At 48.8% G+C, this 23,625-nt stretch overlaps 5 protein-coding genes across 5 annotated transcripts; 1 reads left to right on the forward strand and 4 right to left on the reverse strand.

Moving 5' to 3' along the window:
- Nucleotides 1-1,747: 1,747 nt before the first annotated feature.
- On the reverse strand, nucleotides 1,748-1,989 carry FMAN_04477 (uncharacterized protein; the record flags this gene model as incomplete). The annotated part of the gene is made up of 2 exons (XM_041828810.1): nucleotides 1,748-1,805; nucleotides 1,862-1,989. 2 exons carry the CDS (start codon nucleotides 1,987-1,989, stop codon nucleotides 1,748-1,750), a joined length of 186 nt encoding a protein of 61 aa, XP_041679636.1.
- A 795-nt stretch (nucleotides 1,990-2,784) lies between these two features.
- On the reverse strand, nucleotides 2,785-7,261 carry FMAN_04476 (uncharacterized protein; the record flags this gene model as incomplete). The annotated part of the gene is made up of 3 exons (XM_041828811.1): nucleotides 2,785-3,916; nucleotides 3,969-6,509; nucleotides 6,576-7,261. 3 exons carry the CDS (start codon nucleotides 7,259-7,261, stop codon nucleotides 2,785-2,787), a joined length of 4,359 nt encoding a protein of 1,452 aa, XP_041679637.1.
- An 892-nt stretch (nucleotides 7,262-8,153) lies between these two features.
- FMAN_04475 (uncharacterized protein) lies at nucleotides 8,154-11,860 on the reverse strand (the record flags this gene model as incomplete). The annotated part of the gene is made up of 4 exons (XM_041828812.1): nucleotides 8,154-9,593; nucleotides 9,647-10,435; nucleotides 10,481-10,706; nucleotides 10,758-11,860. The coding sequence occupies 4 exons, from the start codon at nucleotides 11,858-11,860 to the stop codon at nucleotides 8,154-8,156; spliced, it is 3,558 nt and encodes a 1,185-aa protein (XP_041679638.1).
- A 5,579-nt stretch (nucleotides 11,861-17,439) lies between these two features.
- FMAN_04474 (putative cytochrome-b5 reductase) lies at nucleotides 17,440-18,545 on the forward strand (the record flags this gene model as incomplete). The annotated part of the gene is made up of 4 exons (XM_041828813.1): nucleotides 17,440-17,608; nucleotides 17,669-17,750; nucleotides 17,799-18,342; nucleotides 18,396-18,545. 4 exons carry the CDS (start codon nucleotides 17,440-17,442, stop codon nucleotides 18,543-18,545), a joined length of 945 nt encoding a protein of 314 aa, XP_041679639.1.
- Nucleotides 18,546-19,011: 466 nt separating this feature from the next.
- On the reverse strand, nucleotides 19,012-22,711 carry FMAN_04473 (uncharacterized protein; the record flags this gene model as incomplete). The annotated part of the gene is made up of 2 exons (XM_041828814.1): nucleotides 19,012-20,049; nucleotides 20,111-22,711. The coding sequence occupies 2 exons, from the start codon at nucleotides 22,709-22,711 to the stop codon at nucleotides 19,012-19,014; spliced, it is 3,639 nt and encodes a 1,212-aa protein (XP_041679640.1).
- Between the last annotated feature and the right edge of the window lie 914 nt (nucleotides 22,712-23,625).

Here is a 23,625-nt window from a genome sequence, read left to right on the forward strand (position 1 = left end):
ATAATTAATAAAGTATATTTTTATATAATTAAAAGATACTTTAAGCCTAATAAATATTTTTTTAAGTTTATTAATATTTAACTTAAAGATAAAGCTTAATTTAAATAGCCTTTAAAGTAAATTAAAGAAAATTAAGGCCTAATTATTATTAAAGTTAATATAAATTAATTTAATAAAAAAAAATATTTATTAATATCTTTAATAAGCTTAATAGTTAAGGTATTAAAATCTTAATTATAACTATTATTAAAATCCTTAAATTAATAAAATATAAAAAAATAAAGTTAATAAGAAAATTTAAATTAACTATAATAATAAAAAAAGAATACTTAAAATAGTATATTATTTATAAAAATTAAACCTTTAAAGATTAAAAAGCTATAATTTAATTAAATAAGACTTTTATAATACTTTTTTATTATTATAATAGCTATTATATTTAAAGGCAGCCTAAAAAGTAATTTCTTTATAGTTATATTTATAAAAGATAGAAAAATTTTAGTAAGTTTATATTTTAGGCCTATTTTTTATATAATAAAAAGGGTTTTTATTATTATTAGTCTTTAAAGACTTTAAAAGAGAAAAAGGCTATTAAAAAAGTAATATAGGTAATAAATAAAAAGCTTAAGTTAATTATAAAAAAGAAATAAAAGCTTAAAAATAAAATAAAAAGGCTAAAACTTTATAACTTATTTAATAAAAAGCCTATATAATCTTAAAATAAGGCTAATAGTAAGCTAATAAAAAAGAAAAAAGACAGTATTAATTAATAGTAATACTATATAAAGATTTTAATTTTAAAATTACTTTTTTTTATAAAGAAATATAAAAAAGAAAGATTAAATACCTTTATATAAAAAGATTAAGCTTTTACTTATAAATACTATATATAGCAGTTTTTATATAATACTAAAGGAATTTAAAGACTTCTTTAATATTTAAATTTATTAAATTTAAATACTATTAAGCCTATTTAGCTATAAATAAAAAGAATAATAATAAAAAAAGGTGCCTTAAAGAATAAAAAGAAAGCTATTTATAAATAAAAGGCTATATAAAATAACCTTTTATAAAAATAAATTTAGATATAAATAAAGAGAATTTTTATATATATTTAAAAAATTATAGCTTTAAAAAGTAGAAATAAATATAAAAAAGGTAAAGGTAAATAGATATAAAATTTAAGATTTATAGGTATTTAATCTTTTGCCCTATTTAATATAATTTTAGCGCTAGTAAAGACTTTTAAGATAAACCTCTATAATTATAGAGTACTAGGTAGCAGAAAACAAGCGTCCAACTGCCGTCGCGTTGCATAGCATTAGGAAATGCTAATTTTCCAAAAAACCAGTTTCTTGAAGCGCCTTACACTTTGACAACTCATCTAGTCCCGGGCTAAGGGCTAAGCAGGCATCTATCTCTACAGAGCTGAGATATCTACGGATTCCTGGGTATCTATCTCTCTGTTCGGTCTGTGCCTGTTGGTCTCATGAGGCCAGACCATGCAGGTACTGTACTGTACGTAAGTAGCAGAAGCTGATCTGAGCTTTCATCCGGTCGGGCGCTTAGTTCTCTCTGCTTTTCTTTTCTTTTCTTTTCTTTCTTTCTTTCTTTCTTTCTTTCTTTCTTTCTTTCTGTGTCTCTTGTTTTATTCTATTTTATTTCCCTCGTTCACAAACGGCCGCCGAGGTTTTCCCCTCAGACCCGCTCGCAAAGTCGACCCTGCCAGAACTAACTACCTAACTACCTACCGTCGAGTCCTGGATTCGAACCATTTATCCCTGCATATATCGGACGCTCCGTGCCTATACTCCGTAATGTACGGATAGTTAGGCATAGAATCCGGCACATACCTACGTACCTTGATTCTCCCCTGAAAGACTCGATGACTAGTCTCCTCCGACCAGAGATGGGGCCGAGATATGCCGGGAGCTTGGTGCGCAGACAGACTAAATAGGTAGTTTCTACTATCCCTGGCGGGCATCTCATGATTCCTACAGAGTGGTCTATGCCTTCACATACATATCTCGCCTTCCAAGGCATGTCGATTCGTAAGGAATGGAATAGCCTGCACATTACGCACTCTCGGCTCTCTGACATGCCGCAACTGACCCTGTACCTACATCCTCGCGGCCTCGTTTAGCTAATCCCGACTCTTTGCATGTTTCATTTAGATTGACCTGTCCACATGCACTACCTCCCGCACCTCACACTCACATTCGCAGCATGCCTTGTCAGCTTGGACAGTAATGCCAATTGCAACCTCACGGGTTTGTCGTCAAAGACTGAAACTTCCTTTTCAATGCCCACTTCGTGCGTGTGCGGACTTATATCCGAATTCCAAGACAATGTCACCGTGAATTGACGAAAGGGGCTTGAGACCTGGCTGAGACCTTTCTGACGCCAACGTAGTATGTACAATTGCAAGCCGGAGCACGAGGCCTTGTCCCCGATGACCTAGTTTTTTCGTTATCGTGAAGCGGCATCGTGCTTTGACCTCGGCTTCACAGCATGTTCACGACGTTCTTCAACATAGCATATCTCATTGCACAGCATGTCGCAAGTAAAAGTTTCCACAAGACGTGGCGAGAAAAAGAAAAGCCAGGGTCACAATGAGATCGTTTTTCTGGACTCATATTACTACTAACTAGCTAGCTCTACGCGCATCAACACAAATAGCCATCCCCCTTTCCCTGACTAAACCTCTCACTCATCTGGGTTCCCACCCCATAATCAGCAATTGTCTGCCTCCTTTTCCAAAATATGCACAAAAAAAGTATGACTTTAATCCAAAACTCGTCCCGCCACCGCCGCTGCACTGCTGTCTTTGGTGGTTGTCTTCTTGAGAGCCTTGCCCAGCTGGATCTCACTCAGGAAGCCTGCTGGACGACCACCACCGGAAGCGGGAGCAGGTGCATCGCCGGGAGGCGGAGGAGGCGGAGGAGCGCCACCCATAGGGGGAGGAGGGGGAGGAGGTGCGCCGACTGATGGCATCGGTGGTGGGGGCGGTGGTGCTGAAGGAGCGTCACTTCCGGGCATGGGAGGAGGAGGGGGAGGAGGTGGTGGAGAAGTTATCGGAGCCGGAGAGTCAGCGTTCGGCATGGGAGGAGGCGGAGGAGGTGCGACAGGAGTCACAGCATTGGCGGCCACAGGACTAGCAGTTGCTGATTCCCTGCCGGCTGCGGAGAGAGGACGAGGAGGTGCCATTGTGCCAAATAGCATAGAGGCCAGCTGAGCTGCGCTACCACCTCCGGGTCGCTCATCATCTGAGTCATCGTCCTTATCATCATTATCAGAACCCCAGTCGTCAGTGTCTGCACGGCGACGCGAGACAGGGCCTGAAGGAGCTTTGCCCTCCTGGTTCTGGGTCATCCTATGGAAAGGGTTCGTAGCTGAAGGTGCCGGAGGAGCAGCAGCGGGTGTACCCTCAGTTGACTGAGACATCATCCTGAAGAAAGGGTTCTTACTCTCGGTCTCACTGGGTGGCGATGTGACAACCGCTGGAGGAGGAGGAGGTGGTGGAGAGGAAACTGCCTCAGCAGCAGGGGGCGGAGAGGCCTTCTTGTCAAGCTCTTGGCTGGCTACCTGACTGTCACTCCTGGTCGGCGTAGAAGCTTGAGGAGTGATTTGCTGAGGTCCTGCGTCTTCATCCGACGACGAGCTATCGTCGTCTTCCATGGCCTCAAGCTGCCGTTGAAGTTCTAGCTCCCGTTGACGCGCAGCCTCAATCTCTGCCCGCCTTGCCGCAAGTTTGGCCTCCTTCTCCTTGGCCTCAGCCATGGCTGCCTTCTTCCGCTTCTTCTCCTCCTCCTTGCGAAGTTTGCCTTGTCTCACTTGTTCTTCAAGGGCTTTCAGACGAGCCTCAGAAGCCTCACGCTCCTTGGCGAGATCGTCCTCCTGTTCCTTTGCGTCTTCTCTAGAAACGGGTTTAGTAAATCATTACGCGGACCTTCAGATTTCACACTTACTCCATCTGCTGAGTCTCGCGCTGCTGCTGCTCGTGCTCATGGGCAAGTCGTGCTTCTTCGGCCCGCTTAGCGGCAGCATCCTCTTCAACCCTCTTTGCAGCCTCTTGATCGGCCTCTGGCTTACCACGGTGTCGCGTTGGGGGAGGTGGAGGCCTCTTGGCCTCCGCCTTGGATTGCTCAGGTGTAGGAGGTGGAATCCCTTGCTCCTCAGCTAGACGAGCTTGGCGATCAGCTTCCCTACGGGCATCCTCTTCCTCTGCCTGTCGTAACTTCGCAGCTCGCTCAGCGCGTTCTCGCTCGATGCGCTGCGCAGCTGTCTCGCCGGATTTTGTCGGGGCCTTGATACCGAGAGCGGCTAGCCTCTCAGCCATCCGCTGTTCAGCTTGCTGTTTAATAAAAGCAGCTCGCTCCTCAGGGGTCTTGTATGAAGAATATGAGCCTCCAGCAGGAGGAGTTGCCGTACGAGAGGTCGAGACAGGACTCTCAACTCTAGGACTAGCGACACGTTCCGGCCGACTTTCCTCGGTGCGTGCTGAAGCCCGGGCGGGTCGCTTGTCTTGAGCACGAACTCGAGCGCTGCGACTTTCACGCTGGAGGTCGAAGATAAAGTCTCGAACCTCATCCTCGACACCGAGTGCGTCTTCCCAGCGGCGTTTTTCGTGCTGACTGGTGTTGTCACGGCCACCCTCCTTAAGACTGTCCTCGATACCGTGCGCGAAGTCGCGAACACTTTCCTCAACATCACGAACCATACGTTCATTACTCTCCTTTTCATTCTTTACCTTGATGCTCTCTTCCTCAAGACGCTTAGGCGCATCGAGATCCTCAGTGCCGACATCAACCTTCTTACCAGTTAACGCAGCAGTTCGCTGCTGCATCATGGCCTTGGCCCTGGCCTTGAGTCGGTCTGACTCAGTTACTGTGCCGCCAGGTCCTGTTCCTACAATAGGAGCACCACTGCCAGGGTGAGCCTTGGCATCCTTGATACGGAACAGTTCCAACCGAGCATCCATAATGGCCTTCTCAGTTCTGCGCACCTGCGAAGCAAGTTCAGGAACCTTGTCAGTAAGACTTTGAAGTTGGCGCTTGAGAGCTCTTCGCTCAGCATCGGAGTCTCCGCTTGCAAGGGCAGCATCGGGATGAGAGTCGATATCCTCTTGGATTCGACGAATGCGACGATAGAGTTCCTCCGCCTCACGGCGGTCACGGCGGTCGAGGATGTCGTCCTCTTCATGGTTCTTCTCATCCGCGAAGTCCATGGCATCAAGGAGAACCTCCTTCTCCTTAATCTTTTTCTTGAGCTGATCCAAGGTCAGGTCGTCATTCGAGGCGACAGAAGCGGGAGATTCGGGACGAGGCGAGTTGTTGCCGACCCTGCGACGAGCGCTAGATCTATATCCAAATTGTTCGTCTTCGTTTTTGAAGACTGTGGCATCCTTCCGACCAGCGACGGCTCCGGCGGGTGCGCCCCTGAATGAGCGGTTCTTCATATAGCTAACGCCAGTCTTCTGCGGAAGCAGAGCTGCACCTGACTTGGTGCGGAATTCAGATTCATCGTGAAGCATTGACTTGAGGGTACCGATGGACTGGCTAAAGTTTCGAGTCGAAGGAGGAACAAGCTCAGGGGGAAGGTTGTTAGGCAATGGATAACCGTTTAGCTTTCTGTAGATTAAATGCATGGCAACAGCGAATTCGTCGAGATCCAGACGTCCCTTATTACCGTGATCAGCCAGAGTCCAAACTCGCTCAAGATCGGGCTTCTCAAGTCCACTCTGACCAAATATCTCGATAGCCTGGTCACCACCGATGTACCCCTTGCCCAGGCCATCCCAAGCCTTGAAAAGAGAATCGTATCGGGTCTTTTCTTCCTTTGTAATGGCCCAGGGGATAACGGCGTTTCCTCGCAGTCCCTGCGTGGTGAAGTTTCCGGCTTCTCGGCCCTGTTGAGGCATCATCTGGGCTTGAAGGGCATCAATGTTGGGCAGGCCGGTAGAAGGAGCATTGACAAGACCCCACTGGCCAGGCCGTCCTGTAGGTTGAGCATTCAGAGGGGCAGCCATACCACCTGCAGGCCCAGGAGCGAGCGACTGGCCAAATCCCGTGGGCATCGGGGGCATCGGGGGACGAGGACCGCTGTAACCTGTGGCTTGAGGGTTGCTTGCCATGCCAGGGAACCCTGTTTGCTGGTTTTGCAGACCCTGTTGTTGACCGAAACCTGTCTGCTGTCCCGGGAACCCAGTCATCTGCGCTTGAAGCAGCTGTGCATTTGAGGCATGAGGCTGAGGTTGCGGCTGCTGAATGGTTGGTGGAGTGGCAGTGTTGGTTCTGATATCAGGAGCAGAGGAAGAGCTGGCTCCAGGAGCACTCTCGTCAGCGATGCTGAAGCTAATTATATCCACCATACTCGAAACCTCGTTCTTGATGTTCTCGGGCAGGACAGGTGGCAGCTGCTTGCCAGTCAGTTTCAAGTTGCACAGGTACATGGCGAGTGCGAATTCGGGGAAGTAGAGCTGGCCAGCACGAGTGGTATCAGCTAGAGTCCTGAGACTTGTCAGCACCAAGGGCAAAAACAATGAGCAACATGCCCCGAAGAGATTCTCTTCTTACCAGATGTGCGATAGAGAGTCGCCATCAAGTCTTGACCTCATGAGCAGATCCCGAGCCTTCTCTCCTGACATGGTCATGCCAGCTTCTCCCACAGCAGACTTGAACAGGGTTTCGAACTTGGCCTGGTCCTGGGCTGTGATGAAGGAGAGACGGATGTTAGGGATTTTGTTGGGCTGCGACTTCTCCTGTCTTCGGCCTCGGGGCTTCGTAGTACCGCCAGTCTGAAAGGACGCGGCCATCTCGGTGAAGCCGGTAGCCTGGGGCTTCATCGGTGCTGGTGGTGGGTTTGAAGGCCCAGAGGCTTGCTGAGGCGAGACGGAGAAGCTAGTGGGTTGCTGCTGCTGTTGCTGCTGGAACTGAGGCGGGATCGACGGCATCGCAGGAGCACCGGTCTGGAAGCTCTGCTGCTGCGGCTGGGATTGTTGTTGTTGCTGTCCCGGAAATCCTGTAAACTGTTGTTGAAGGGGCTGCTGCGGCTGTAGTCCCTGACCCTGCATTGGAAAGCCCGTATACTGCTGCTGCAGAGGTGCTTGCCCGAAGCCTGTAGGTTGAGGCGCAAAGGGGCTGGGTTGACCGGGCTGCTGGCCAGCACCCAGATTACCAAAGGATCCTCCACCATATTGCTGCTGCTGGCCACCAGGACGCTGACTATTACCGCCTAGGAAGGCGTTCGAGTTGGAATACATCACGGGTTGATTGCTTCGCAAGACCGCGGACAAAAGCTCGTCTGGGAGGTTCGAGGAGGCGCTAAATTCGGGGGTTGTGATGAACCAAGAGGAGGTCTCTGGAGCGTGAAAGCCCCACTGGAAAGGGTTAAAAGTTAAAAACAAATGCAATAAAAGTATGCGAAATACAATATGAAGGGACTGAACAGCCCTCAGATGGTAATTGTGGAGTGGACAGAGGACATCCACGAAATGTGACGATGGAGGTGTGAGAATGAGTGGCTTCGTATTGGATGTGATGACGAGCGTCGTGGTCTCGAGCCTGGGCAGGTTGCTGTAGGTTTCTACTCCGTACCTAAGTAGTGGAGTTGGCCCCCAATGGAGACTGCAGCTGGAGCGCTTCTAGTGGCCTGCCAAGGTATCTGTGGGCTTTTACAGGGGAATGAACCAACCTATGCAAATTGGGGTGGCTTAGACTCACCTGGAAGCGGCAGGGATTGGCCGCTTTTCTCCTAGGTAAGTTATCTACCCAAGGTAAGTAGGGACTCTGTAATACCTACCTATGTACTCCGTAGATGTGGTTGAGTCGGGCGCGCTTATTGTGTTATCTTGGGTACTGACATATGCATCAGTGCAAACAGTACCTGAGGTAGCTTAAACTGAGACAATTCAAGGCTGATATTGAACTCGACTCATCTAAAAACTCAAACTAGCGAAGGGTATCAAGAGTAACTTATACGCGAAGCCTACATAAACCACCAACAATCAATCATTCCAGAAACTCATAGACGCCTGCCCCCTTATCCCAAGTGAAATCATCACAGATAGAACTCCGGAATGATCGGATAATAGAGTCGACCGCAATGCCACCTTCTCTGCACTCAACTGTCCATTAGTGTTCGTCGTCCTCATCTCAGGTGTTCCGTTCCTCAAACTGGACTCCATGCTCTTCTTCCTCGATGCAGCCGGCTTCATCACTCCAGAATCGTCGATGGGCTCGCAGTTCAAGCCCAAAGTCAGGATCATGCGGATCTGCAAAGCTGTATTCGTAATCGAGGGGCTCTTCGTTCCTGTCTCGTTGATTCTCTACCAGATACTCCTTCTCTACGGGGCTCTCGGGCTCAGGAGGTGTCGGGATCGCTGATCCTGTGCTTGGACTCTCCGTAGCGCTGATACCACCTTCGCTGGAGACAATTGAGTAAGATCTTGACCAAGACCTTGTGACTCTGGCACCTGGTTCGGCGCTGACCAAACGAGCCGGGCCCAGTGAGATCATACTGGCTCTCTTATTGTTCAGATAAGGGTTGGAAGCGCGGCGATTCATGGCCCTCTTGGATTCGAACGCCCGTAGCGCTAAACCGCCAAATGCTTTAGAGAAGTCTTCTTCACCATCGCATAAGATATAGCCATCTTGGCCTGAGTCGTAGCGACCATCTTCACCTTCTTCAAACAAGAGTTGGTTTCTCTCCAGAACCTCTTGTTGGGTTCGGACTGCGTCTTCCCAGCCATCTCGCAGCTGCTGTGCTAGAGGCTCACTAATACTTTGGGGCACCTTTTCGTGACGCAGTTTGGAGATCATGGATTGCCTGCGCGCCGAGGTCGCCGTAGCCACGGCGTTGTCCACTGACTTTTGTATTGTCTCGGCGAGATCGCGATCCGAGAAAGCCGAGAAATAGCGGATCGTCGTGCTGTCACTCAAATGTCGGACGAGATGTCTAAAATTAGAAAGATTGAAATCATTGCCCTCACAGTCAAGACTGTGAAGAGTTTTGTTAGCAGAGATGGCTTCAGCCAGGTCTCCGATGTTCACGTTCAGCAATTGGCTTCGCACGCGAAGGTGCTCCAGCCGTGTGTTGAACCTCAGTCCACTCAAGGCCTTGGAGAATTCTCGTCCAAGACGGCCTTCGTCCAGCTTGGAATCAAATCCAGAGAGGTCAAGAAACCTAATCGTATGGTTATGAGAGAAAAGATCCGAAAGCGCTCTGCAGGCCGTTTCGCTGGCCGAGTCAGGGGTAGCAGTACCCGCCAGGCTCAGGCATTCAATGGTTTGGTTGGCCGTTAATGCCTTCAAAAGTTTGATGTAGCTAGCTTCCAAGGCAAACTCCACCATCTGCACGAAAAGTCCCCAAGGGCCAAAGCATTCGCTGATGACTGCACACAAATCATCTATGCCCTCATCTAAGCGGTTGCCATTGATGTACAATGTAATTTGTCGGGCCTGGCCCATGGCGTAGAACATCTGGGCTATTTGAGCACCAGTCAGACCACATTTGCTCAGACGAAGCACTCTGAGGTTTTCGGAATTCTGTGACGCCAGATATGCAGTCAGAATATCCACAGTTGAGCTATTGAGCTATTCGACTTCTGTTAGTTATGAGTCCATGCATGGAATATATGTCGACTTACATAAATGCCGGATAAGTCAAGCTCCTCCAAACTCCATGAGCTCAGTACATGATCCTCAAACAAAGGAACATCAAACGGGAGTCGAGTGTTGCCAGCGATGTTCAGTTTTCTTATAGCTCGTAGTTGACTGAGCGAGTCCCGGATGGTTTCGAATTTGACCGTACCTTGATTTTCGGATGTATCAATATGCTGAAGATTGGCGCCCTGGCCTGGAATTCCGGCCCAGAGTGCAGTAAGACCCTCATCGCCAAGTCCACAATTAGATAGATCGAGTTTCTTCATGTACACCTCATCAAGTACAAGTAAGTTTGCCAGCTCCTCAATGTCGCTTGATGCAATGAGATTGCCAGACATGGTGATGCTGTGGCAAAGACACGCTTGACGCTTCAGCAGTAGAAGAATGGGTCGAAGAACCTCGGAACTGACTCTCCGAGCGCCCTCAGGGTCCTTGGAGCGGCCAATGGTGCTTCGTGGGCCAAGGATATTTCTCAGATCCATACTTCGGATCGATTCCGACGAGAATGCCAAGGCATGCATCTCTTGACTGAGAACAGAAGACTGCATCAAAATGTCATAATGCTCTTCAGATATCTTGACCCCGTTCAGTGATGTGTAGGCGATGGTGTCGCCGAAATGGGAATAATCCTTCTTTCCTGCGATACCTGATAGATCAATATTGCGGAAGGAGAGCTCCTTGAAGTAACTGTTATAACGCAAAGCTCGGAATAGTGCAAGTAGTTGTAATGTAGAATATGGTTGTGCGCCAGGAGGTAAAAGGCGAAATGCTGGCTGAGAGGGGGTGTTCCATTCGATGGTCCATCTTGGAACCTGGACCTTGAAAGCAGCGCAGTATGCGTGCAAACTTCGCTCGAGACCTCCCAAATCATTTCCAGATGTCAACTGAAGTGGCGGAGGAAGGCCTTTGATATCGAATATTGCCTTTTGCAAGTGCTGTGGCCACATTGGTTTCAGTTCTCGGTCGACTTTGGTCATCGCCTCGATAACATGTCTGTAATGTACACTAGCAAGCTCGAGCCTGTTCTCACGGCTCAGTGGTAGCCTAGCCTTACGTTAGAACATGGAGTGATAAGTATGGTGTTGCGAGACTTACCGGAAGCTCATCACGAACCTTTGTTCGTGTGATGCAACAGACGCTCGGAATCGAATGAGTGAGACTGTACCGTAGGACTGCACCTTTACGCGCAGGTCACCAGGGGTAGTCGCATAATCTGCCTTGAGAACTTCGAGGAAATACAACATGGCTGGCCCAATGACGATGTAGAAGGACGAGCCATCCACAAAGTGCTGAGACTCATCAGCAGAATTGGCCTTCTGAGGCGAGCCTATTGTACGCTTGACCACGGGAAAAGTCAATATCTTAGCGGCGTTGGCATTCGAGTCTGGTTCAGTGGTTTCCACAATATGGTTGATTCTCGCTTTCAAATTGCCAGGGATCAAGGAGGGAGAAGGAGCTCGCCTATGGCTCATTCTACAAGCCTGTTGAATACTGGCCAGCCAGTCATCCCGGTCCTTAGGCAACATGAAGAATAGATGAGTCTTGGAGTACGCAAGTTTTGGCCACTGGGAGAACCACCATATCTCGACGCCAAATCGAGGACTTGAGCCTTCTTCATTGAAGACGCCAACGATGGATCGCAAGGGTATTTCTATCCGCACATCTGAAGACGACTTGTGAGAATTGTGATGAGCACTGCTGGGCTTCAGTGTCCCACTGCCCGATTTTATCTGTGGGAAAGCAGCTCTTGCTCCTTCCATACTCCCGAACTTTATCAGACAGGTATCTGTAAGAACTAGATACTCGGCGCGGGCCTTGAGAAGCGAGACATCGGTCTTCAGTGGTCCGTATTGTATAAGCTCCATGGAGGAATAGGGGACTTCAGGAGTAACCGATGGGAATTCCGGGGCGGATGCGCTCATGGGTGAAGCTATCGATACTCGACGATGTATCCTGTCAATCATAGACCCTGACCCTGAATGTGTCTTCTGTAGACGTCGAATGGAGGAAGAGCTTCGAGATGGGCTCTGTGACATGGATTCCATCGAGGAATTGCTAAGAGAACGAAGAGCTTTCGAGAAAACGCGTGGCTTCTTTCCGTCGACATTATCGAATTCCTTATTACCATCGGTTGGAATCGGTACAGGGGGCGTCTTGAGGGTGGGAAGAGTCCTCCTCTTCCACTTTTCGGCGTTCATGTTGGCAGCTCCTGGACGAAAGTACCACAATATTGTCGCTAGCTTTCAAGGCTCGAGGATTGTAGTTCCCCAAATCAGCAGAGATGGAGAAATGGTTCAGTATGTAAGGACGGAGAGCATGCCGTCAGGGGAGATGCGCACGACACCACACCCGCAATTCGAAAACAAATGAGGGTTCCTTGAAAAGAGGCCGAAAACGATGTAGAGATGTGAGCCGTGGACTGGGTGACAGGGTCGTCTCGACGTCAAGATGTCTCAGTTCATTCGGCTACACTTATGCAATGTCGCAAAATATTGAACGAGTCAAGCTGAAGGGAGCCCCCGCATGCGTTGTCGTCAGAGCCAAGAGTCAGCGGGATGCGGATGTAGATGCGGCTGGCGTCGAATCGGTCGTTGAATCCTAATATTTTGAGTTTGGCGGCGGTAGAGCGTTGTAGGAGAATGGCTGAGGAATGTGCTTAGAGGCTGAGCGCCATGTACAACTAGTTCTAGTTCGGCCGGAGATGTACTTGATGGGTAGTATATACTGTAGATACTGCAGACAGTCACGCAAGACAGAAGTCCTTGGAAGAGGAGGATGCAAAGACCGGTAGAGGCAAATGGAGCGTGCGTGGAGGGAGTTATCACGGTACGAGCTGAAATTTCGATCGGATAATCGGCGGCGAGGGAATGAATCAGAGGCTTTGATGAGACCAATATTCAAGATGACGTCGTTGTGAGGCAGAAAAGACGGGCCAGCTCGGTGAGGAGCAAAGAAACATGTGAGATCTAGATCACAGTCGCAGGCATGCTGATATACTGCCAAGCACGGGGATCTTTGAGGGCAAAGGCGATGCCCAGTAACGCAGAGCGGGAGAAGAGTTGTCGAGACGAGAGCCAGCAGGAGGAGGCTAGAGACTTCAACAATACGAGGCGAGTGAGTATAAGCTTTGGATCCGGTGGCCCCGGAGACGACAAGGGGAAGAGGAGCGAGAGACAGAGTCGTAGGCCGAGCCCTTTGAGGACGAAGAGTATGATAAATAAGACAAAAGAGGCGCCCGGAGTGGTGATGATGTATGGATGTCTCGAGTCACGGGCCAAGAATAGGAGCTGGCAGACGCCGGAACAGCGATGGATAGAGAAGAGGATGGTGCAGGAAAGAAATAGAGAAGGGAAGGGGTTGACTACCTAGGATCAATTCCAGAGGAAAAGTCTAAAAAAAAAAAAGACTCCAAGGTCGAAAGTCGAAAGGAAAGGAAAGGAAGGAAAATGGAAGACCAAAGAAAATAAGGTAAGATAGTCCATACAATCATACTCCGTAGTAAGGTATGGTCTGAGGTCGGGTTGGATCTCACATCCATGGATCCCATCAATCAATTGTCGTCGTCATAAGGACGCTGCGGCCGGGTTTTTTTTTTTTAGTGTAGGACCACCCATGAACACATTGGATCTGTCTGTGCATACGGACTTGCAGTTGGGTCAAACGGCCAAAGGCCCACTGAACTTATAGGGAGGTAGGTAGTTGGCAAATCTCCAACGGGCGGGCAGCCACCTAATGGAAAAGAAACAAACTAAAAAGCCTCCCTCATCTCTAAGAGGAAATCCCTGTACATACAACCGGCCGCTTTCACCCAGCACAAACAAAGACTAACGCGTAGTAGATTAGATCTCGATAGGCAAAGCCAATTGAATGAACCAACCCAAGGATGCGCCCTCGTCACCCTGCGATTCACTGGTCCTCGGCTGAATATGTATGGCCGCAAGAAAATGTCAAGGGGTGAGGGCGTCCCCGCCCCCTGGGCCTGGCATTTCGGGGATGAGAAGAATCAAGGCGCGTGCGTGTCTAGACGTGGGCATGGATGGCGTGGTCCAAGATTTGAGACTGAGAGTGTGTGCTGTACCGAGTAGATAAACAGGAAATGGCTGCTCAAACCAAGACGCTGTTATGCATATCTCACTTTCTACTACGTGTAAGCAGTAAACCGCAACTAAACGTTTGGTCGCTGATGGCCCCCAGAATGCTCTTCCGAGGATGATAGTTGCCATCCATGACAGGCAATGGGCGTGGCGTGGTGAGTGGTTATGATGATGCTGAAACCCATCATTATTTCGGCTCTTGATGTTGGGTTTGTTCACGACGAGGCCAATTATCAAATGCGCGGGGTACCCTGCCATGCCCTGGCAATGCATGCAGATGTGTGTGACAATGCCAATTGACGGTCAGTGTTCGCGGCCAGATTCATAGTGCTCGTTTCAGACTTTCAGCTGCCATGGTTTGATTGTACGGATAGCCCCATCATCAATCATCCAATATGACGATACTGTACTCTGTAGTTGATGGGACTTTGAGCTTTGCGGCCCTTCCCTTAGGTACTAATCCATCTTCCATCAAAACCGTCCATTTCGCTTCAAGCCCAGCTTCACTCAGTAAATTCCTAGGTCATCATGGCCCCGAGATTCTGTACAAGAATTGCGGCTTGTGCGCTTGTATTCGTACGTTGGTGGAGCTGCCGCCCAATTCCCTGGCTCCAGCTCACCAAGCAGGCCAGTCCTTTGATCCTTTTGACAGATCAACATCGTATTCATTGATCTCGTGTCACCTGTAACTCTGCTTCTTTTCCCCCGACTGTCGTGCACTCTGACAGGATCTCGTGCTGAGCAAAACCTCTGTTCTGCATAATCATTATCTGCCGTATTGCCGGACGCCGCATCAACTTACGAGCTTTTGCAACCCGCGTAGTCGCAGTTCACAAGCCTAACTAGGTAATAAGGACCTACATAGCTAAGCTAGGCAAACAAGGCTTGCTTGATAGGGCATCATGGAGCTTGCGATTGGGGTGCATCCAAGCCACCCGCTAGACGATGCAGCCTCCCCGTTCAGGATAAGCTCCAGCATGAAGAACTCCGATCCGCTTGTATCTCGAGGGATGGGCCGTTCTGGTACTCCGTACTTCCATCTATAATAGTCTTTGACGAACTTGCGTACTGGCACAGGAGAAGGTGAGACTGAAGCTTGGATATCTTAGTGCTCCAGGCAATGTGCTTGACCGTCCAGTCTAATACAGCTCGCCATTCGCGGTTAATGAGCCACTTCAATCTGGCGTTAGGCGGCGTGGCATCTCGTGGTGAAACCGTGATCATCCATCAATATCTGGAAGATTGTCAGCAAAAGTTATGCTGTTCTCAGGCCAATGGCCGGCGAGTCCGTGAGGCTTTAGGACGGCACTGCAACGGTCGTATTGAATCTACACTTGCAGGAGCTAAGTTAGACAGTGTTCCATCCACAGAGGCCCCTGTCGAGAGACCCTTGACGGCCTGCACTGCAGTCCGCAGCACCTCATGGATCATGTCATGTGGGTTTTGATGCTCGACACGAACGAACAACACCGGCTCCAATGTTAGCTGGGGGAGGAAAGAAAACTCAGGACCTTGATGATTAATGACAAAAAGACTTAGGTGATTTAGCATAGGTTTATAATATCTTTGGTCAAGTATATTTTTTACACCTTATATCAAGGTCTGATACTGTCTTGCTCTCTGAGCCTTAGGAACTCTATAAAAAAACCAACGCCCCCACTGATATCCATGCTTGATGGGCGATTACTGCGCTACATAAACTCAGGGACCAGACTATAATAAAAGTTGCCGTCCTCCGTCATCTATCCGAGTAGTAATACTCTATTTCATGGCAGTTCCCCTGTTTGTGGATAACTCAGTCACCATCCCCCGCTGACCGCTCAATTGCATACCTTAGAGACACGTGGATAAGGAGGTTGTTTGAGGCTGAGGTCCAGTGTATACTGACCTCGACAAGGGGAGTTGAGATTCGACATAGACCGCTTACAAATATTTGGACAATTTTAGTTAGAACCTTGGAGCCTTACTGAACTATATTGAAAGTTACTGGAAACCTACACACAGTCGACCGATATTCTGCAAGTGTGTTATTTCCACCTGTTCGATTTCGCGCACCGTCTACAAGAACTTACCCTTGAAGGCTTTCATGCCCGAGGTGGTACTGGTAATCAGGAGTTCAATTGAACTTGTGGTAAATCTTGCAGCACTCTGTATACCTAGTCTCTCGAGTAACTATCGCGTGAGACAACAGAAAAAAGGCTTGCTTACTGCCAATTCCAGACAACGAGGTATGTCCGAACGACGGCTGGCATCAGATATGTTCAAACATAGGATACCTGTCCCACAAGATGTTATCTGACGAAAAAGAGCTGTTTAGTGATGTGGATTTCCACTAACGATGATGCGTCATGGTATTCTAATTTGAGGCTCTTGATGCTTTGCTGCGTGTGTTTTCAACATGTAGGCTGTCTATGCGTTGATATCCCTTACTTTAGTCCTGGATACAGCCTCGTGGATTTGCTAAAGTTCTGATGAGAGCATCCTCTGCACCTTCGAATTCCTCTCGATGTAAGTTGATTCAGTAATGATAAGTGTCGTTGTGACAGTGGTTATTCTCAACCCATAGTATCTCGGCAATCATCATGCCATGCTCAAGACCGTACCAAGAGCTTGTCCTTGTTGTTTGGCTTAGTCTGGCATGATGAATCTGGATAAATTCGAAGCAGATTGCAGTGTGATGTAGGAAATTCCATCACAAGAAGTAACAAAGTTGAGGCTCTGATTTGATGAGGTTAATAATGTATGGCATTACGTGATACTAGAAATTGGCGATATGAGGCCCTCTATAGTTCCTGTGTTTCAAGGTAAAGAGACAATTGTCCATACCCGGTTAAGAGTTTAAGTAGTGAGATGATAAATAAATCTCTCAATTTACACAAATTCCGAGGTACGGTAGTTCTGACGGCCACTTGAGGTCCGAGGAAGATATCCCTCCTTCAACTACTAAGGTACTTAGATCTCGGTAAGTAGAGGAGCACGACCAAACTACCGCAGGCAAGTAAACTGCCCAGACACTGAGACACAGCTGTATGGTCCACGCTAGCTTGTATTAGGTGAGCTTTGCCGTGACGTCTATAAGTTGATAGGAGGGGACATGATCTACGTCAAGGAGTAATACAACACAAGGCACATTACCTACCTACCTACCTACCTACCTTTTACCGTATATGAATCTGCCATCTTGTATTTTAACTTGACAACTTCGCACTGATTTAGCTGCGAGGGTTTTATCTCCTCGTGATACTCTGCAGTTGGCATCAACAGTCATTGTCTGGCCAATCAGATCTATCAACGCTCATCGATAATTGTTCTCACGATCAATCGGTATTTTCTACCGCTTCACCGTCCCCGCCGTCTGACCGCCTTCCCAAACAAGCAAAATCTTCCATCAGCCATCAGCGATTTCGGAAATCGGCCTTCGGTTTCCATTTTTTCATACGAGAGCTCCCCCCCCTCATCCTCTTCCTTTAAACCGTCAAACGCCTCAGCTTTCTTTTGCACCCCGCAAAGGCAAAAGAAGAAGCAAAATACTGCCTTTCGCGCGTGGATACACGCTGTCGTACAATCTCACACGAGCTCATTTGCAAGGTACAATTGCTCAGCCGAGAGCAATACAACAAATAAACAGAGCTTCACCTCCCAGTTGGTTTCCAAGGCGGGGATCCCCAAAGCAAAGCTCCACCATGTCTTCTAATGGCGACAACCACTCGCTCTTCGCGAGGCACTACATCGATTATGTCTACGCTCCTGGCCTGCTCCTCGTCGTTGGTACTCTTATCGTTAAGAAGGAATGGGCTCCTTGGGCTCTTCTTGTCGCCGTAGTATTCGGCATTTACAACTTCATGGCCTTCCGTAAGTTGCCGCCAGATGGAAATCTCCCCCAAGTCAATGTCGACTAACTTGGAATCGCAGAGGTCAAGACAACTCTTAAGCCCGATGTCTTTCAGGAGTTCGAGCTCGAGGAGAAGACCATTGTCTCTCACAATGTCGCCATGTATGCCGCCCCGTCCTAGTTCTGTTCAGTATACTGATCTCACGATAGCTACCGCTTCAAGCTCCCCAGCCCCAAGCATATCCTCGGTCTTCCCATCGGCCAGCACATCTCAATTGGCGCTCCCTGCCCCCAGCCCGATGGCACTACCAAGGAGATTGTTCGTTCCTACACTCCCATCTCTGGTGACCACCAGCCCGGCCACGTCGACCTCTTAATCAAGTCTTATCCTCAGGGCAACATCTCCAAGCATATGGCCTCTCTCACCGTGGGTCAGACCATCAAGGTCCGTGGCCCCAAGGGCGCCTTTGTCTACACTCCCAACATGGTTCGACACTTTGGTATGATTGCCGGCGGTACTGGAATCACTCCCATGCTCCAAGTCATCCGCGCCATCGTTCGTGGCCGAGTTGCCGGAGACAAGACCGAGGTCGACCTCATTTTTGCCAACGTTACTGCCCAGGATATCCTTCTCAAGGAGGACCTCGACGCTCTCGCTAAGCAGGACTCTGGTATCCGCGTTCACTACGTCCTCGACAAGCCCGAGGAGGGTTGGACTGGTGGCGTTGGCTATGTCACTGCCGACATGATCGACGTAAATTCTCGCGCCATCAACTTCACTATTTTCAGCGACTGACCATGTTCTAGAAATATCTTCCCAAGCCTGCCGATGATGTCAAGATTCTTCTGTGCGGTCCTCCTCCCATGATTAGCGGTCTCAAGAAGGCAACAGAGAGCCTTGGCTTCAAGAAGGCCCGTCCTGTCAGCAAGCTTGTTGACCAGGTCTTTGCCTTCTAAGCATGCCAATTTCTCCAGCCTCATAACCTGTGCCAGTTCCTTACTCCTCTCGACAAGGAATCATACAGGGCCCATCAATAGCAATGTAAAACCAGCCAGCTCATATATATATATATACAGAAGATGAGCGTACAAGAGACGGAATGATACATAGAGTCTGAAATTACGGGACACGGCCGCTGAGGAGGCGCACATCCTGGGAATAAATGAAGAACCACGACACGTGAAGACATGTCAATTCACGTTAGTTGTATACCACAATTTATTCGCTTAATCTCAAGTATCATCTCTGTCGGGGTACACCAGTCTAAATGACTAATTGTAATAAACTCGCTTTCCATTCATCCCTACGCCATGATGGAAAACCCATCTAACTTATGATACAAATAATCCCAACCGGAGGGGATCCTTTTTTCAGCTTATATTAGCAAAGTTACATTCTTTAATTATGGACTTGTGGTTCCTTTTACTCGTCTTCGTCTGCGTCGGCCATGCTGGTATCTGCAGCAGGACGAGACTCATCACCAGATGCTTGCGCAGGTGCATCCCCATCCTCATTGTCCTCTTCGTCACTGTCAACGACACGTCCACGACGAGCTCGCTTGTGCTGTTGGCGCGGAGCGATTTCTTCCTCGTCATCGTCTTCGCCTTCCTGGTTGGCGCCGTCGTCGACCTCCATCTTGTCATCATCGGCAACCTTCTCCTCAGCCTCAGATAGAGGAGTATCTTCGCGGTCGATGTTTCTCTCAGCACGCTCGAGTTCATCATCTTCGTTCTCGTTCTCTTCGTCGCTGTCAACAACAATCTCGGCCGACTTGAACTTGGATGATTCTTTCTTTATCAGACGACGGCGCTTCTTTGTACGTTCCTCTTCTTCCTCAGACTCATCGTCTTGACGGTCACTCTTCTTCTTCTTCTTTCCTCCTGATCTCTTGGGTTTTGATTCTCCTGAAGCCCTTGGAGCGGTCTTCCGCTTTCGTTTTATCTTCTCCCCCGTCTCGCTATCAGTCGTCATTTCTGCCTCGGCGCGAGCCCGTTCCTCCTCAGCGCGTTTTTCAGCCAGGGCCTTATCTTGCGCAGCAATCTCTTCACGTTCTTTCCGAATCTTTTCTTGTCGCTCCCGTTCTGCTTCCAAAGCCTTTTGATGGGTTTCTTCACGGCGACGGAGCTCGGCCTCTCGTAGCTCTTTGGCTGCCTGTATTTTCTCCTTATTCTTCTCCTCCCACTCTTTCTGCTTACCGATGGCTCGTTCAAGCTGTTTACGCAAGGTGTTACGGGCCATGTTTGCACGCTGCTCGACATCGTGCTTAGGGTAAGGGGTTTGCGGATGCGTCGCGATCTCATCCAGTGACGCGATAGCAGCCTCGAGGCCCTCAGCGGCCTTTTCAAGCTGCTCTGTCGAACGCTTGTTCTCTGGTAATCCTTGGACCATTGTAACAAGCTGGATTTGCACAAAAGCCACGTTGAACTTGTAATGCATCTGTTCAGGAGCAACCTCGAGAGCCTGTCGATTAGAAGTAAGCATATGTACAAAGTACGACGAAGTATGAGAGGAGGCCACTGACCTTCTGCGCACACTCAAGCGCCTTAATGTGTGCATCCACATCACGTTCGGCCCGCCCACGGTTCAACCATGTTCGACCCAAACAAGCGAGGATTGTTGCATCGTTGGCCTTTCCATCTTTGGAAAGCGCAATCTCATAGTGCTCAATGGCCTTTGAGTATTGTCTGAGCTCAGCATATATGTGTCCCAGGTTAACATAGAGGTGAGAGTCCCTGATAGTTTCTCGGGCCTTGTTGAAGATAGCCAGTGCCGCCTTGTAATCCTTCTTGTCCTCGACAAGAGCAATGGCCACACCCTGCGCAGCATAGGCGTTCTTTGGATCCAGCGACAGCGCCTTGTCAAAAAACTCAACAGCCTTACCGTAGGTTGCACTTCGTTTTTGTTTTTCCGAGTCCGATTCACGGCGCATCTCTCGTGCCTGCATGAGATACAGGTTACCCATGCCCACGAGAGCATGTCTATCATGTTTGTCATAGTTTTGGAGCGTATGCTTGAAATGGCGGAACTCATTGTCCTCGCCCAGGTTGGCTGGGCGTTTCCTTGAGCCAACTCGGCCTAGATACCAGCCGTACAAGGCCCGGACCTCCAAGTCGGTATTGTTCTCCTGGTACAACTTGGCGACGGCGTCGGGACCCTCCTTGTTTGGGTTCTTCCTGAGTTTGATGTAGGCAAGTCTGGCGCGAGCATCCGTGTAATCGTCGTGGCGAGCCAAGAGACTTTCGTACACCTCGACAGCCTTGTCTGTGAGACCTCTAGCTTCGTAGCTTCGAGCCAGGTTGAAGCTGATTGTGGATACCAAGGCATCTGTGTCCATCTCAGGGTCCTTCTCGCCAATCTTCATGCAAGCACCTAGCGCTGCCTCAAACAGGTCACTCGCTAGCTCATGTTTCTCAGCTTGTGAGTGGAAACAGCCGATGTTGTTAAGTAATTGAGGGGGCAGCGACTTGCGAAGCGCAGCCTTGATTTCAGCCTCATCAGTAACATCTTCAGGTCGTTCAGAGGCCGGTACCTGGTCCAATTCTAGTTGCTCGACTTGTTGCAAGCATTGCAGAGCCTTGTCAGGGTGATCCGTCTCATACAGGCGTGCCAAGTTGAGAAGAACTGAGGCATCTGGCGATAATGCCTTCTTCGGGTCCTTCCAAGCATTCCGTACGCCCTCAAGAAGAGCGGTTGCTTTCTTGAGTTCAGCAGACTTGTCCTCCTTGCTGTCGCTGACCTGGTTGGCGAAGACCTCCTCGGCGTAAAGCGTGCCAAGGAGAATCATAGCCTCATGGTTCTTGGACTGTTGAATCATCTTTTCCAAACGAAGCTTGGCTTCTCCCAAGTCATTTTTCAAAACTGAGAGCTGAGCAACACCAAATTTAGCAGGAAGATAGCCCGTCTCAGTACCTCCGCGAGCTTCATCGGCACGGCGATAGTAATCCGTCGCACGCTCCGTATCGCCGTCATAATGCTCTTTTCTCGCAAGCATATACCAACCATCACTGGCAATGGCATTGACGTCTGTGTATTGAATAGCTTTGTGCGCCAGCTTGTCGGCATTGTCCCACGACTTTCGAGATAAGAAGTAGCCGGCAAAAGTCGAGCAGGTAAGGGGGAGGTTTTTGTCAAGCTTGAAAGACTTCTGCGTATATTCCGTCATGGCCTTCTTGTAGAGCTTCAGGAATTCGTCGCTGTTTACTGGTACATGACCGCTCGCATCCAGGTAGTAGAGACCGAGGAGAATGTTGGCAACCTTTGAATCAGGGTTGATCTCAATGCACCTCTCCCAAGCCATCTTAGCGTCATCCTTGAAGCCAAGCTGCCAGAAACAGCAGCCAATTCCAATTCGGGGATCCGGGTCAACCAAGCCAGGCATCTTTTGCAGAACATCCTGGTAAATTGTGAGCGACTCGGGGTACTTGTGCATTGAAAATAGAGCACGAGCTTTTCCCATCAGTGCAAGCATGTTTTTTCCCTGGGAGACTCGCAGGGCATCGTCGAAGGACTTCACGGCAGTCTTAAGGAGCTCGTGCTTCTCGGAACCGATGCCTCCAGTAGTTTTGGACGGTGCCTGCAAAGAGGCTCGTAGAAGGAGGAGAACGCCGCGGGCGAGAAAGATGGGGGGGAACGATGGGTTGAGTCGAGCGGCATCGTTCAGGGAGGACGTCGCGAGCTGAAGATAATGCTCCTTTGTCTTGGCATCAGACACAGAGGCGCCCTCGGGTGCGACACGGGGAGCCTCTCTGCTCTTCCACAGATACATCCAACATAGACAACAGATCATGCTGACTTTATCGCGCGGGTTGGAACTGTTGCTTTGGATGGCGCTGCCACCTCGCTGGAGCATCTCGATGGCATGATCGATCTTGTGTTGTTTGGCATAAGCTAGAGCGACGGTCATCCAGTAGGTTTTGGCGGCGCGTTCGTTCTCGAAGAGAGTACAGAGTTCGGTGGGGTCGTCGACGAGGTCCTCGAGGTCGATTTCGACAGCCTCATCTTCCTGGTCACCTTGCACGGGAATGTCGATGGCGGAGGGGATGTCAGTAAATCGGATACTAACCGGCGCCGACCGTGTTCCGCCATTGACACCATTCGCGGCGGCTGTTTGCGAAGAGGACATTGTGGTTAATGAGTGGCGTGAGGATAAAAAGAGTGGTGTTGTTTGTTCGGGAAAGAAAAAAGTTGGTTCGAGGAACGCGTCGCTCGGAGCTGGTAGCAATGCGCCTCGAGTTAAAGGAGGATCAGCTCATCGAGTGGTTCAAAGACCAAGTGACATAATCAATCGCAGAATCTGAGCGAGCCTTTGTGGGATTATCTACGCGGGTGAGAGGAGGGCGGGTTGTGATGATGGCGTATGAAGTTTTGGGCGTATCAACCTGGTCTTGTTGCATTCGCAGGATTGAAAGAGAATCTGAGAAGCTGCACCCAGGCGTCCCAGGTCTTGAAATGCGGTACGTACTTCGGTGCATATTAGTGGGACGAGGGTCACTCGCTGATTGGCCAATGACTTACACGGCGAAATCTCCAGCTTCCGTTGAGGTGACCACAACCTACGAGATAGTCAGGCTCTTAAATACTAATTTAAATTTAAGAAACATGAGCTAATAGTTGTATTATATTACTTTATATATGTATTGCTACTTTTTTTACTGCAAATAGGCCTGTTTGTGCCTTTATAGACTACTATTATAATAATGATTTACTATATCTACTATGATTAAATAAATAAAGGCAGTATCTTTTTTTCCCTATAAGTTTCTATATTACTGATTATTCTGTCTTGTATTTCATGGCTTCAATAAATGTCCTATGTACTTGGTTCATAGACTTCGTGAGCCAGAAAAGAGTATATTCCTATGCAATAGCATTTCCCTCTGTTCATGCTTCTTGAACATCACCATATCGTCATGTACGGCATCACAATCCCTATAACCGCTCCAGCCTCTCTATTTCAGGTGTCAAATACTAATGTTTCTATTACTTCCAACGTTCACAGGCCCTGGGCGCTGGCCTGGTGAACACTGGGCAGCTGGC

This window comes from Fusarium mangiferae (genome assembly GCF_900044065.1).
Source record: "Fusarium mangiferae strain MRC7560 genome assembly, contig: FMAN_scaffold003, whole genome shotgun sequence".
NCBI lineage: Eukaryota > Fungi > Ascomycota > Sordariomycetes > Hypocreales > Nectriaceae > Fusarium > Fusarium mangiferae.